The sequence below is a fragment of the Agelaius tricolor genome, unplaced genomic scaffold, assembly GCF_023055355.1.
Source record: "Agelaius tricolor isolate 1412-34295 unplaced genomic scaffold, bAgeTri1.0.p SCAF_1, whole genome shotgun sequence".
Classification (NCBI taxonomy): domain Eukaryota; kingdom Metazoa; phylum Chordata; class Aves; order Passeriformes; family Icteridae; genus Agelaius; species Agelaius tricolor.
This window is the reverse complement of record NW_027269261.1, coordinates 13,858,046-13,871,454: the sequence shown is the minus strand read 5'-3', so window position 1 is coordinate 13,871,454 and position 13,409 is coordinate 13,858,046. Positions and strand designations below refer to the sequence as shown.

The window sequence follows — 13,409 nt, the reverse complement described above, 5'->3', positions numbered from 1 at the left end:
CACTGTCTCCCAGGGAGTGGGAGCTCTGCGGCCTCAGGAAGCTGCCGCTGGCTGTGGCACCTGTGGCACTTGGGAGCCGGCGCTGTGGGGGCAATTGTCAGGTTCAGCCTGGAGCTGTGGCCAGCTGGGGGAGGCTGGGAGCAAGCAAGGAGCCCCAGGATCCAGGCAGCAGGGAAGTCTCTGAGCCAGTGGCAGTGTGTGCCACACGGAGCCCTGGCTGGGAGATGGGGCTGCAGGCCGCGCCATGGCGGGTGCCTCGCCCGGGGCTGCAGCAGCGCCCATGGCCGACCCTCTCCTTACAGTGACCCCGCAGACGGCCACTGGTGCCAAGCGGCGAGAGGAGCCGCTCCGTGGGCGTGGGCAGAAGGACAGAGCATTTTCAGACCCACAGCAGTCCTTGCAGGAGGCACTCTCCATGCTGGGCAGCGATGACTGGTAAGAAAGGCCCCGCCGTTCCCTCAGTGTCCCTCGGAGTGTTAAGGTCGGTCAGAAGCGTGTCTTGCTCGTGCCTCGGAGCCCCGAGAGCCCAGAGGGCCAAAGGGCACTGGTGAAAGCCCTGCAGAGCAGGGAGAGCATAAAGATTGGAGAGCAGCCTTTTCTTGGCCCTGCTCTGCAGCAGTGCTGCAGCTGCAGCAGGTCCGTGCTGTTTCTCGCTTTGCCTGCTGCTCCATGGAGCTGCAAGGGAAATGTGGAGGGAAGAGAGAAAGCTGTGGGATGAGATGATTTGCTGGCTGAAGGCAGAAGCAGGATGGCAGCAGTTTTGAGTGTAGAGATTTGGGTGCCTTGGGCCGCTAGCCCAGTGGGACTGAGTAAGATTCCTCTCTGCTCCCACTGCTGTCAGCAATGGCAGGGACTTGTGCATGTGAGTCCCAGAAGCAGCTCCAGGGAGCTCCTCTTTTTGAGAAATGGACTGAGTTGTTGTGATTTCAAGTCCCTCAGCCTGCTATTATTTGAAGGCCTCATAGCAGAAGAGAAAGAAAAAGAAATAAAATCCTCTAGGAATCTTGCACTTTGGGAATTCAACTTTTCCTTCTCACTGCTTCATATGGGCCTGAGATGTTTTGTCAACACTCACAATGTGTCCCAAAATTCTATGCAGACAGAAGGAGGCCCAGAGGTGATAACCCTACAAATGTGAGGTGATATTGGTTGTCTTTTTGATGTCTGGGTTAGCATCCACTCATTGGTGGATGCTTCATTCTCACAGGGATAAACATGCAAAATCAGCAAGAATGCATCTCCTTTGCTTTGCCCTTTCTCTTGTGCTTTCTCTTCCCCATTTCTCTTTGGTGCCCTGTGAGGTGCAGAGAGCTTCTGCAGGTGTGGGGGGTCCTGGTTATGCTCAGGGTGCCCGTGGGATCAGTCAGCAGCCCTGTGCTGCAGCCCTGATGCCTCACATACCTTCCTGGGGCTGAGGGCCTGCACAAAGCAAGTGCTGAGAGCTGGAGTTGTTTGCACCTTTTAAATAACATGTTGCTGTTGTGGGGCTTGTTTTAGGTAGGAGTGTTGTGGGAAAAGCCAGAGTTTCAACAGTTCTCGCCCAGGGGTGGAATCTCAATTTTCTGGGATGACATCCTGCTGCATTTTTGGGGAATGGGTGAGGTGGAGTGGAGTGGGTGACACACAGGCCTAGACTTTCGAGCGGAAACTCAGCTCCAGAGTGGCAGTGCAGACTCTCAGGGCTGCACTGCTTGCTGGGGCTGACAAAGAAGGAAAATCCTGTCCCAGTAACAGCCCAATGGGACTGTGTCTCAGGGACAGCTACAGGGAGGTGACAAGAAACAGCAGCATGGCCCAGCCTCACAGCTCTAGGAAGCAGTGACAGAGGGACTTCATAGCAGAGATTTTCAGAAAGGCACACATGAAGACTCTGAAAGCCCTCTCTTTGCCTCTTGGATTTGTGTATGCTTTTGACAGCCACAGCATCCTGTGGCAATGTGTTCCATGATTTCATTAAGTGCTCCTTGAAAAGCACCTCCCATGGTTTGACTGAGCTGCCAGCATGGTCGTTTCAGAGGGTGCTGCCTAGTTCTTGGGTAGAGAGAAAAATCAGTCTTTTTGGTACTTGTCTTTCAGGGAACTGAAGAAGAAGGGACTCTTCAACATCCCACGCCTGGCTGAGTCCCATCCAGAAGTCCTGCTTGGTCGACTTCGTGAGATTTGCTTGGCAGCTACCAGCGAGGTGAGAACATTGTTCTGAACTGTCCCCCATCCTTCATACATGGCTTGTAGAGTAGATATGTGCTTGCTCATCTCCATGTGTGCTCAGCGACTGCCTTCATTTCTGGTTTTTCATTTCTTCTATTTCTAATGTCTGTCAGCTATCTGTAGGGTCTGTGTGTATGTGTAGCTGTATTTACTGGCAGGTTGGGTATCTGGCACTTGTCTTTGAGTGTGGTGCCATTATAATGCAAGGCAGAAATGGAGACACTAATGACATTATATGCCAGAGTCCCAATCTCTGCCCAAGCTGTCATTGAACACTGCAATGAGTCTGTAGATCTGAGCCTGTGTTTTCTGTTTGCTGTCTGAGTGCTTCAACTACAGGTGTTGCTTTTTTGAACAGGAGCACCTGACTGGTTTATCTTTATGACTTGTGCCTTTATGGTTTGAAAGCATCCCATACTTTAATTTGCTGCTTTGTTTTTCAAATCAGAGGGCTTGAAATCAAAGCAGCAAATCTGACATTATAGAAGGGTTAAGTAGAACACTTTAGTGAAACATATGTTTTTATGCCTGCAGTAAGCAGGTGTGAGGCCAGAAATTGGTGCCAGAGTAAGTGCCTTTCTGTGCTTGGGCTCTTCTGCTCTTCCTGTGCTTTTATGTTGCTGTATACACAGTGGGACATGCTGTGATTTCCTGGGAGTTTTGTCTAAGGAAACTGGTTTACTTTTGAAGGTGATTCTTATGTTTCCCCTCATGACTTCCCCAGGTGACCAACCTCCGGTCCAAGGTGTCCTGCTCAGCAATCGTCACTCTGGGAGAGCTCTTTGCCATCTTGAAGAAGGACATGGACTCCGAGGCGGATGGGGTTGCTGCGGTCCTTCTCCCCATGGTGTGGAACTCCCCAGAGTTTATTCAGAAGGCAGCCTGTCAGAGCCTGGGGATGATGGTAGAGAACGTGACTCCTGCCCGAGCAATGACTGTTCTCATGGACAGGGGAGTCAAGTAGGTTCTTCTTCTTTTAGTGATGTTCTTCACCTTCCAGTGTGTGGATGGGGGAAGGGATCCGAGAGAGAGAATGGGAATGCTGGGAGGGAAGGGTCCTGTATCCAGCATCTTCTATGGACTCAGGGTTGATCGATTCTCTGATCAACCTCATTTCTTTCCTCTTGTCACCTATTTCTGCCCTCCTGCAGCCCATTAGGTCACAGAGTCACAGAACTGTAGAATAGGGGGAGTTGGATGGGTCCCATCAGGACCATCCAGTCCAGCTCCTGGCCTTGCACAGAACAACCCAAGGCTCACAGCGTGTGCCTGTGACTGTTGTCCAAATGCTTCTTCAACTCTGTCAGGCTTGCTGCTGTGAGCACTGCCCTGGGGAGCCTGTTGCAGGGCCCAAGCACCCTCTGGGTGAAAAACTTTTTCCTGACATCCAAACTAAAGCTCCTCTGACTCAGCTTCCTGATGCTTCCTGGAGTTCTCCCAGTCTGTCAGAGTTTCCTAGACATGGTGAATGGAGGGGAAGTGAAAGTGCCTGCAAAGGCTGAGGGTAGAGCCTTGTGCTTTTGTGGGAAGAGGGACAATTGCAATTGCAGCTGTGAGCACTGTTGGTATTTTTCAGTGCTAAGCACAGAGGCCCTGGGGAAAACCACGTATCCTCATGATGCCATTAACCTGAGAAATAAGGAGGGTCCTTGCTGGGGTGTGGAGCACATGGGGGAGAATGTGCTGGGTGTGGCACAGCCTGCACAGCAGGTGCAGCTGCTGCCAAAGGGTGTCTTCTATGAGTGTCCTGCCTTTGAGCTCTGCTTTCTATTCAAAATGATGTTTCATGTTAGCCTTGAGATGATGATTCACTTTCCAGGCACCTTCACAGGCCGAGGCCCATGGGACAGCTGAAGCAAATGCTGCCCTAAGTGTTGGTGGTGGGCCTGATAGTTCCCAAGAGACAGTCTCTAGATCAGGACAACCTTGATAAACTGACTGCCACCATTTCCTCAGCTTTGCAATAGGGGAAAACACTCAGATGTATCCCTTGCCAATCTTTACAAAAGAAACAGGCTGCATTGCTGGATATTTGCAAATTCACAGCCCACAGCGTGTTTTCCCTGCATTTGTTTCTTTCCAGAGGTCTGCAGATTTGGGGATGAATGGGTGGAAAGAGCCTCATCCTGCTGCAGTTCTGTGTACTGGGTGCCCTCTGATGGGTCAGCATGAATTGCCTTTTATTTCTAAATAATTCATATGTGATCTATTACTTTAATCTTTTCCTGAGTATATTTTGGGAAAGAGTATCAGCTAGTGCAAGGAGACTGAATTCTTCCCTCTTCTGTGCAGGCAGTCCTTCTGTACAGTGCTAGCTTAGTGCTTCTCCAAGGACAGAACCTTGTGCAGGTGTTGGAAGGTGCAGGGAGAGCCCAGGCTCCTTCCCCCAGCAAGGCCAGGGAGCACACTCTGGCCAAGGCCTGTGCTGCTGCTGCTGCTCCTTGTCCCTGTGCCCCAGGGTTTGCTCTCTCCTTCCCAGGAGCCGCTACGTCCAGGTGCGGAAGTGTGCGGCCGAGCTGCTCCTGTCCTTGATGGAGAAAATGGGAGTCACCAAGCTCGCAGGCACCCCCCGGGCTGAGAGGCTGGCACACGTGGCAGGGACACTGGCTCAGGACTGTCACAAGGACACAAGGTAATCATCTTCATTTCACCTCCAAAACCAGGAAAACTGTTTTGTGTTTGGCTTTAAAGGTAAAACCACAAAAGAGTGGAAAGGAAAGGAAATAATGAGTGACGTCACTGTGTGGCTACGGGGCATAGAATCATGGAATATGCTGAGTTGGAAGGGACCCATGTGGGTCATCCAGTCCAGCTCCTGGCCATGTGCAAGACAGCCCAAGAGTCACTCCATGTGCCTGAGAGCATTGTCCAAAGGCTTCTTGAGCTCTGCCAGGCTTGGTGCTGTGGCTGCTGCTCTGGTTTGCCTGGGGAAATGACTGTACTGGGTAACCTGAGGCTGGCCAGCAAGAAGGAGCATTACCATCTTCCAGTGACATGAAGGATTCTTTACTGAGATGAAAAGAGCTCAGATTAGCCAGTCCAACAGTTCTGATTTGCCTTAGGTGCACAAGGAAAGCCAAAGTGTTGGCTAATGTTCATCACTGAAGGATCTCAAACATCTGTTTCTCATTAACTTAAGACTTCCCTAGAAATATTTCAGAGGTCTTCAGCCAATGTATTCAGTCTTTCTAAACCTGGAATGCTGTTATCTGTGGCTCAGTGACCTCCAAATTCCTTCTTGAAGAAAACCATAGTTTCCTGGCAGCAAAATCACCCCAAACCATCAAAATCCCCTTACTTTGATGATGAAATTCCCATTAATAGCTGCCAAGATCTCTAGAGAAACTAGCTGCCCCTGTACATCCACATAGTATAGAATAATCAAAAGCAAGCATGAGGTGAGAAAGATAAATTACTGTGCAATGGCAGCAGGACACTGCTAACAGGCTCTGACAACAAAGCAGATGTGTTTTGCTTGTTCCCTGGGATCCTTTGATCCCACAGAAGCACAACCCCAGTTTCAGAGAGAAATGGTATTTTTCTCTTGCCCCACATTCTCCTTTTGCCCCTTGTGTTCAGCTACAGCACTGTGCAGTGTCAAGTGAGGTAAATCTCCCTCTTTGCTGAGTAGGTAATGGCTTCTCATGCAAGCATTGCACCTGATGAGTTTAAGGCATCAGCCTCTTCTGTTAACACGCTTCCTTTGTTCATTTTCTTTTATTTCCTTCCTTCCTTCCTTAGACATTATGGACAGGAGATGGTGAAGATGTTGCTGAATAATCAAAAATTTAAAAAGCTTTTGGAGCAATCCCTTTCCCCACATGACCTGGAAGATATTCTGACCAGAATTAAGAAGAAGGTAAGTGCTTGGCAGGAGAAATGTCTCCTTTGTGCAAGTATTGCCACTGCTAATACGAGATCAAACATACCTGATGTGTCTTTATCTCATTCCACTTCTGCTGATTCATTTTGCTCCTGGGAATGAGCTGTTAATCCTCAGCCTGTTCATCTGCAGACCACAGAGGAACTGCTATTATTAGGGGAAAAGTCGGGTTTTGAATACTTTGAATATCTGTCAGAAAGAGGAAAGGGAAAGAGGAGAAAATGGGTTTGCACTCATGTGTATGCCCCTACCACACTCTCCCTACTCTGCCCCAGTAATGCAACTAAGTGAGAATAGTGCTTCTGAACATAAGAGAGTCTTTGCAAAAGAGACTGGAAGTAGTAATGCCAAGGAAATTTCCAAATATACAAAAGATGTCCAAGTCAATCCTAGTTACTGCAATTGCTGTCTGTCTTTTGGGAATACTGCCCTGCTGCCAAGCCATGTGGATCTGGAAGAAGCTTGGTCAATTCAGCAGCATCCAGTGGAAAACCATTTGTTTGTTTGGGGGAATTTTATTCTTTCCATCTCCATTACAGAAGGGAGTGTGCCTTGGTGCAGGAGCAGGGAGAGTAAGCCTTGAACCAAATCAACTTCCAACACAATGGGTCAACCTCCAAAGAGTCCAATTTTTTCTGCTGCTTCCTTTAAGACCACTCATTGCCTGTCAGTTTGCATTATTCCCATTTATGCTCAAGACTAATGAATTTGGGATTTTAGACTGCTGCTCAGTGTGGTAGCACCCATAACCTGCCTTGGGCTATTGAATCCAAAGAGTTGGCATCACTGAATCTCTGGTGTGTTTTTTTCTGTACGTTAGGAAATGTTTCCCTAAGCCTCGGTAGCAGTGATCCTGGTTCTAACTTGTGTTTTAAAGAGGGAATTTCCTATGTTATATTCTAAAGATTGATGGGGTTTCTTTATGTCTTTGTAGGGGATGGGAAACCAGAAGGGTGAATGCCCCTCTGTCAAGGAGCCAGTGGAGAAGAGGAACGACAGCCCGAAGAAGCCCCAGGCCACATTGCCCTCTATCAAACGGTACTGAGCACTTTTGTCAGATGTGAGAAAGCACATGACAAGCTTTACATGCCTCTTCCTCAGACAAATCTTTCTGCTGGAGATGACCAGTGCCAGAGATTGTTTCCCTTCCCTACAAATGCTCTAGGATAAAAAAATGTCTATTTCTGCATTCTACTTCTTGACAATCCAGTGCAGTGGCAAGGGCAGTGTTGTGGAGGCTAGGAAAGGGCCAAGTCTCTGCTGCCTGACTTGGGACAAGTAAATTCAACCAGGGTTTTTTTTCATCCAAGTGGAGCCCTTTTTAGATGGGCGTTTTAATGAGAAGTCCCAGTCTAGAAGCAGGATGCCATTCCCCAAACAAGCAGTTCCCATCCATGTGGTTTGGCCTGGGTGATTCATGGTTTTCTGACTGTCAAACAGTACCAAGTTTGAGTAGTAAGGCACAAGGCAATTCCTGAGCCATTTTTGTCAACAGGTGTCTCAGTGTGGACTTTTTGTCTTGCTATTCCTGTCCTTCATATAGTTTGCTTGATGGACAGCATGTTTGGTTTATTTCCCCCTGTGCTGCAATCAGCATTTAAGACAGGGATTTGGTCCTTGCTGTCTTTCCATGCCAGTGGCAGAGTTACTTGTACCTCTTCTCCTCAGATACCAGAGGGGGTTTATTGAGCTCTGTCCTGCTCAGCGGTGGCAGGAAAGTGACCACATGCCTCAGTAGCATGGCTAGCATCTTCCTGTGCTCATGGAAGAGACAGGTTGATCCAAGAGGATTATTCCCAGAGGATTTGTTAAGCTTTGCATCTAGTCTCTAGGGAAGCAAATGAAATGTGAGTGTAGGTCAGGCCTGTCTGGCTTCAGTTTCTATGTCTTTTCCTGCTTTTCTGGATGCTTCAGATATGCCCCTGTTCCCCTGTTCAGATGCATCTGAGCTAATTTCCCATGTTGTCATGCCTGGTGTAGAGATACTTCTTTAAAGTGATGAGTTTCCTTATTATAAGACATACTCATCCCATATGAGGAGGCATTTAAACTTGGAAGTAGTATGTCCCTACAAAGCCATGTGTGCCTTGGAAGGCATCTGAAGATAGATCAGATGCATCTCATCCTTGGTTTTCCTGAGTGAGCAGTGGTGAGAATGTCACTTGCAGATTGTCTCCCGTAATGACTGTCACAAGGTCCACGTTGTCCTTCAGAGCCTCATGATTTTCTAGCTTGAAATCACATCATTAGGAAAGCTCCTCAGGATGTTTTGCTCACAATTAACTAAAGGTCTTACCAGCAACAGGTCCTAATTTGGTTTTGTTTTGCAGGGTGAAGTCTGCCCCTGGTGGACGCCTCCTCCACCGTCCAAAAGCCCAGGTCACGTTACCTGCAACTGTGGAAGGAAGGGAGTCACTCCAGAAGCTCTACCATCTCCTGGAAGCCAAGGGGTTTCAGACACGCATGGAAGGAGTGGCACTCCTCCTAGATCTGTGCAAAAGCAGCCCCCAGCTGATCTCCAGTAACATTGTCCAAGTATGTAGGGTATCTTCATGGTTCCTTTCCTTTAGCTGCTTTCCCAAGCCTGTAGAAGTGAAGTGAATTCAGTGTGTCTTGGGACTACATCCTGGCTGTTTGGGACAGGCTGGTCCCTCATACCCAGACAAATGTAATTGAGGTCCAGGCTTCAGGACAAGTTCTTTCAGTCCAGCTGTATTTGTCTGGCAGGTGCCTATTGCTGCTGTTCATCAGATGATGGCAGAATTTTCTGCTGGTGTAACTGCTGCTTTCTCCTGCTCCCAGTTGGGTTAAGTGAAGGGAATCCAGCCATTGAAAGCATGGCAATCATTCTCTAGACAAAAAATAGGTTGGCATGGGGAAGAGAAGTATCAGGCTGGGTTGGTTTAAACAAAATGTTTTTAAAAGGATACTTCCGTAAACTCCACCTTGTCTTGCACAGGCACAACTCTGGCTACTCATGTCCATCCTCATCCCTATTCCTCTTGGTAAAGATGGTGCTCACCCTTCTTGGGGGGCCATTTTTTCTCTTTGGAAAAAGAGGAAAACAGCTAAGGACAGATCCATCCTTTCTCCTCCCAGGAGCAGCTTTTTCCCTTTTTCCAGAAAATGGTGCCTGATGCTGTGGCTGTCAAGGGACTGAACCTGCTCGAATGAGAGCTTACAGCACATTACATTTCAGAAGTCTACCTGTTAGTTAGAGCAATGGTCTGGATCCTGGAAGAGTTGACCAGAGGCCTGTCCCTCTCCAGACACAGATTCTGAGACAGACAAAATAAGACTTTGATCTCCTCCTGCTACAGTTTTGGCAAAATCATACCTGCCCTCAGTACTTGAGGCAACTGTATAGAAAAATGGGCATGGTAAATATTGGCTTCCATACTTTGAAAGCAAAGGTAGCCTTTTGAATCAATAAATGGAATTGATCTAATGATCTATAGGTGGAGAGAAATACCATAGGAACATTTCTGTCCCCAGCCAAAACTCTTAAAAACAGATGAAAATCTTTCAAGCAGCATCAGGTTGTGCAACCATTCCTGTGAGTGGCCCACAGGAAAACAGTGAAATTGTGCAAGCAAGGGCTGACCTGACAGAAGGGATCACTTTCATCTTTTATATTGCTGAGTGCTCATTTCTACATCCCCTCTTCAGGCAAGGTCATTTTAATCCAGCTTTCATGTTGTTTGTTCTCCTCACAGATTTTTGATCATTTTGTCCTGAGAATAAATGACACCCATAAGAAAGTGAAGCAGCAGGCGCTGGAGGTGCTGGCAGAAATGCTTGGACTCCTGGAAGATGCCCTGAACCCGGTGCTGATCCGTTTGGTGGAGGGAATAACAAAGAACCTCAACTCAAAGGATCCCGGGGTTCATGCCGCAGCTGTGAACGCACTGGACCAATCTGTTGTTCATTTAGGTAAGGCTGGGCCCTGGCATGGACTCTCCTCAGCTGTGTCTCTGTCTGTCCCACACAAGAGAGCGCTGAGTGCCTTGGGAGCTGTTGTTGTCTGTGGAAGGCTGCAGCTGGCACCCACCAGAAGCTGTGCAGGTGCAGTCCTTATGCACCATCCCCAACAGGCTGGAATGTGCAGCAGCATTTCCCAACAGTCCCAGGCTCCCTTGGCTCTGTGCCGCTGGTCTGAAGAGCAAGACCTGGACTCCAGCTTTGCTACAATTCAGGGGCAAAGGGGTTTTGGAGTTTGCTTGGGCCCCGTCTGACTTCCCATATGAACAGCTTTGCTGTTGGCATGAAGGGACACTGGCCCATCAGAGCTTCTGCAGAGCAGCCACCTGGAAGGCTCTACATTAGAGGCATTAGCTGCCTATTTCCCACCTTTCTCCTTTGTCTTCTTTTTCCAAAGGGGAACTTGTGATTGACCGAGTTCATTTCTTTAGAACAAACGGATCTAAGTCTCCAGCTGTCAGTGATGCCTTGGTCCACATGTTTTGGATGGGGCAAGATGGCAATAGCAAATACCTGCCTAGGCAAGGGCTGCTGTAAATTCCTCTGCCACACAGATTATGTCAGCTCTGAAAATCCCTGAAAAATGGGGTGTTGAAGAGTCAGGTCTTCAGGGGCAGTTTCCACTTTCTCCACCTCAGCTGCTCTGTGAAGTCATGAACTGCCTGACTCAGTGCCTTTCTGTGTCCCAAGTATGGGCTTCTTCCTTTTTGCTCTGGGATGCAAAACCTTTCCACTGCTTCCATGTGACTGGACTCTTGAGGTCCCTGATGTGAAATGTTTGAACATAGCTCCTGGTCCAGCAGACAGCTTTGGATTTACAAATGTGAAAGGAGAGCTTTTCTTTTGGAATTTTAAACCCTGCCAAGAAGGCTGGAAGGAAAGAAGAAAAGGATTAAAAAATCAGCAGAAATTGACTTTATTGTAAAAAATGGGGTTGCCCCTGCCCTTTCCCTCCCCACTGTCCTTTCCCCTATGCCCTCAGAAGAGTGAGCAGAAATGTGTGTTTCACTTGTAGATGAAGTGTCACTGATGAAAGAGCTCAGCCACCAATGGAGCCAACTGAGTGGTGAAGCTCTGCTGGAAGTCACAGAGTGTATCACAGGTATGGCCTCCCCTTCTAAGCCAAGAGGTCTCTGAGGGAGTATTGACAGGGAATGCCTGTGGACAGACAGCAGAGTAGCTCCTCCACATCAGGAGGTGCTGAGCTTGTCCCTCCTGCCCAATAGCCAAGGCAGGTGTATTTGGCAGGCTTTCCCTGGCTGCTGCAGAGCTGTGCAGCATCTGAGATGGGGGCAGCGCTCGGCCTCGGGGCTGAGCTCTCACTGGGGCTCTTCTCAAGTTCCATAGTGACCAATGTCTTTGATTGCATTTAAACTCAAATGAAGTGCCGTTTTCAAATGGGTGCCATAACCCTTTTCCTGCTTAGCAGAATTGGTTTTGGGTACTTTCAGGAGCTGTTTGAATGTTGATGACTGCTGGTGGATTAATAGCATAGAGAAAATGAAGTCTCTTCCACCACAGAATAATAAATAGCTACTACATAACATTTTGCCTGATCAGAAAATTAGACTGGTCTCCTGAGCATTTCAGGTTTTGATCTCTCAGCCAAATCTGCCATGCAAGGAGCCTGTTGGTAGTAAATTTTTGTTTGTGTTTGATATAGTTCAGTTCAGAAAATGAGCAGAGAGCAGATTCCAGGGACAATGTGAGGAAACACTTGTCTTCTGGCTAAATTTCAGTCCCCTGTGTAGCCTTTTTCTCTCTCTATGCCTTTATTTCAGTGCACATTGTAAGAAAAAATGCCATTAGCACTGAGAGGGGAAATGCCATTAAAATGTGGAGATGCCCAAATGCCAGGGCAATGGGGTCTGGGTGATTCTCTAAGACTCCCTGAGGTGTGAAAGAGCTCTTTGTTGGCAGCCACAAAAGCATTCTGCCAAAGACACCAGCTAGGCACTGATGTTTCTCATCCAGCTGTCAAGCAGCACCCATCTCTGGTGGGCTGGAGTTTTGGAGTGTGTTCTAATACTGCCCTTTGCTGTGTGCCACGGAGCAAAGGGAAGAGCCAGATGAGACCTCTGGCACTTGACATCAAAGTTACAAAAATGGAATCATCCCTTTTATTAGAAATCCCTCAATTGCCTCTCTTGGGTGCATTTGCAAATCTTCTGTGTGGGTTTAGACAACTTGTTAATGGAAATAGAAGGCAATTTGATGTTTCATTCATTGTTCATGCAGAAACAAATAGTGAAATGATTTAGTAAAGGTACAAAGTCTGCCACAGGTACAAGGCTCTGGTTGGAGAAATCAGTCCTGAGGGATTGGTGGTTCTGTTTCAAGGATGATCAGCTGCATTGCCCGTTTCTGGGTCATGGGGCTCTGAGTGCTATTTCACTGCTCTTGGCCAGAGAGGCTTGCCAGAAGCAAAAGCAGAGGTGGATCCTTGTTTGCATTGAGGCTGGTGGGTAAGGAGCTGTGTCTCTGTCCCGGCAGTGCTGGTGGAATGGGTCCATGCCAGGAGCCCTGAAGTGGTGCAGCGCTACGCCCTGCCCGTGCTCTGGTGCTGCCTGGAGAACAAGGCGCTGCCTGTGCGAAGCGCCAACGTCTGCGCTGTGGTCACCAAGCTTGCCTGTGCCCTCTGCGAGGTGATGGGCACCCAGCTGATAAAGTGTGCTGAGAGCAAGCCTCCACATGTGCAGGAAAACCTCTCCAGCCTCTTGGGCTGGTGAAGGTTTCATGTTCTCCAGAAAGCTGACCGAGTGCTGAGTTGGACACCTCCGGATGGGACTTTTCAGCTGTGCCAGAAATGACAAAATACTAAGGAAGGGTGTGCATCTAGCCCTGCTCTCTCCATCGCCCTTCCTAGTCATGGCATGGGGGGCCTGAAGGAACTCCAGACTGAGGGCAAGGTGAAGACCAAGGATGGCTCAGCCTCCCAAAAAGGTAAGCAGGGAGCAGGGCCAATGTCTGATGGGAGGAAGGGTCTTGTGTCAGCCCAGAGAGGCTGTGCACATTGGCAGGGAACAGCTGTGGCCTGCATGTGCCCCCTGCAAGGAGCTGTGCTGCTGGCAGTGCCCCTGGAGCTGTAGGGCTGCTGAGCTGTGGGGCAGGGAGAGGAGCAGGAGGGTGCATGTGCAGCTGAGGCATTCCTGGAGAGCACAGGGCTCTGGGCTCCCTGCTGTCCCAGGGCAGCCCAGAGGCCAGGCTGTGCCTGTGGCAGCTCTGGGGAGGTGGCTCAGGGATTTCTCCTGGCCTGCCTCAAGTGTCTGCCAGCAGGAGCATGTTTCCCTGTGCAGCTGTTTAGAAGCTTCCAGTAAATGTGTCCCATGAAATATGG

At 48.8% G+C, this 13,409-nt stretch overlaps 2 protein-coding genes across 2 annotated transcripts; both read left to right on the top strand.

The window, feature by feature from the left end:
• Positions 1–244: 244 nt before the first annotated feature.
• On the top strand, positions 245–8,039 carry LOC139600254 (TOG array regulator of axonemal microtubules protein 2-like). The gene is made up of 7 exons (XM_071448317.1): positions 245–435; positions 2,077–2,182; positions 2,933–3,168; positions 4,688–4,840; positions 5,950–6,067; positions 7,026–7,129; positions 8,030–8,039. Exons 1-7 carry the CDS (start codon positions 245–247, stop codon positions 8,037–8,039), a joined length of 918 nt encoding a protein of 305 aa, XP_071304418.1.
• A 233-nt stretch (positions 8,040–8,272) lies between these two features.
• LOC139600248 (TOG array regulator of axonemal microtubules protein 2-like) lies at positions 8,273–12,801 on the top strand. Its single transcript, XM_071448305.1, has 5 exons — positions 8,273–8,286; positions 8,422–8,626; positions 9,808–10,024; positions 11,088–11,174; positions 12,566–12,801. The coding sequence occupies exons 1-5, from the start codon at positions 8,273–8,275 to the stop codon at positions 12,799–12,801; spliced, it is 759 nt and encodes a 252-aa protein (XP_071304406.1).
• The last annotated feature ends 608 nt before the right edge of the window (positions 12,802–13,409 follow it).

Coding starts and splice junctions, on each gene's coding strand:
- LOC139600254 (XM_071448317.1), top strand. CDS start 245: ATGGCGGGTGCCTCGCCCGGGGCTGCAGCAGCGCCCATGGCCGACCCT. Junction 3,169..4,687: donor CTCATGGACAGGGGAGTCAA/GTAGGTTCTTCT, acceptor TCTCCTTCCCAG/GAGCCGCTACGTCCAGGTGC. Junction 4,841..5,949: donor GACTGTCACAAGGACACAAG/GTAATCATCTTC, acceptor TTCCTTCCTTAG/ACATTATGGACAGGAGATGG.
- LOC139600248 (XM_071448305.1), top strand. Junction 8,627..9,807: donor TCTCCAGTAACATTGTCCAA/GTATGTAGGGTA, acceptor TTCTCCTCACAG/ATTTTTGATCATTTTGTCCT. Junction 10,025..11,087: donor CCAATCTGTTGTTCATTTAG/GTAAGGCTGGGC, acceptor TTTCACTTGTAG/ATGAAGTGTCACTGATGAAA.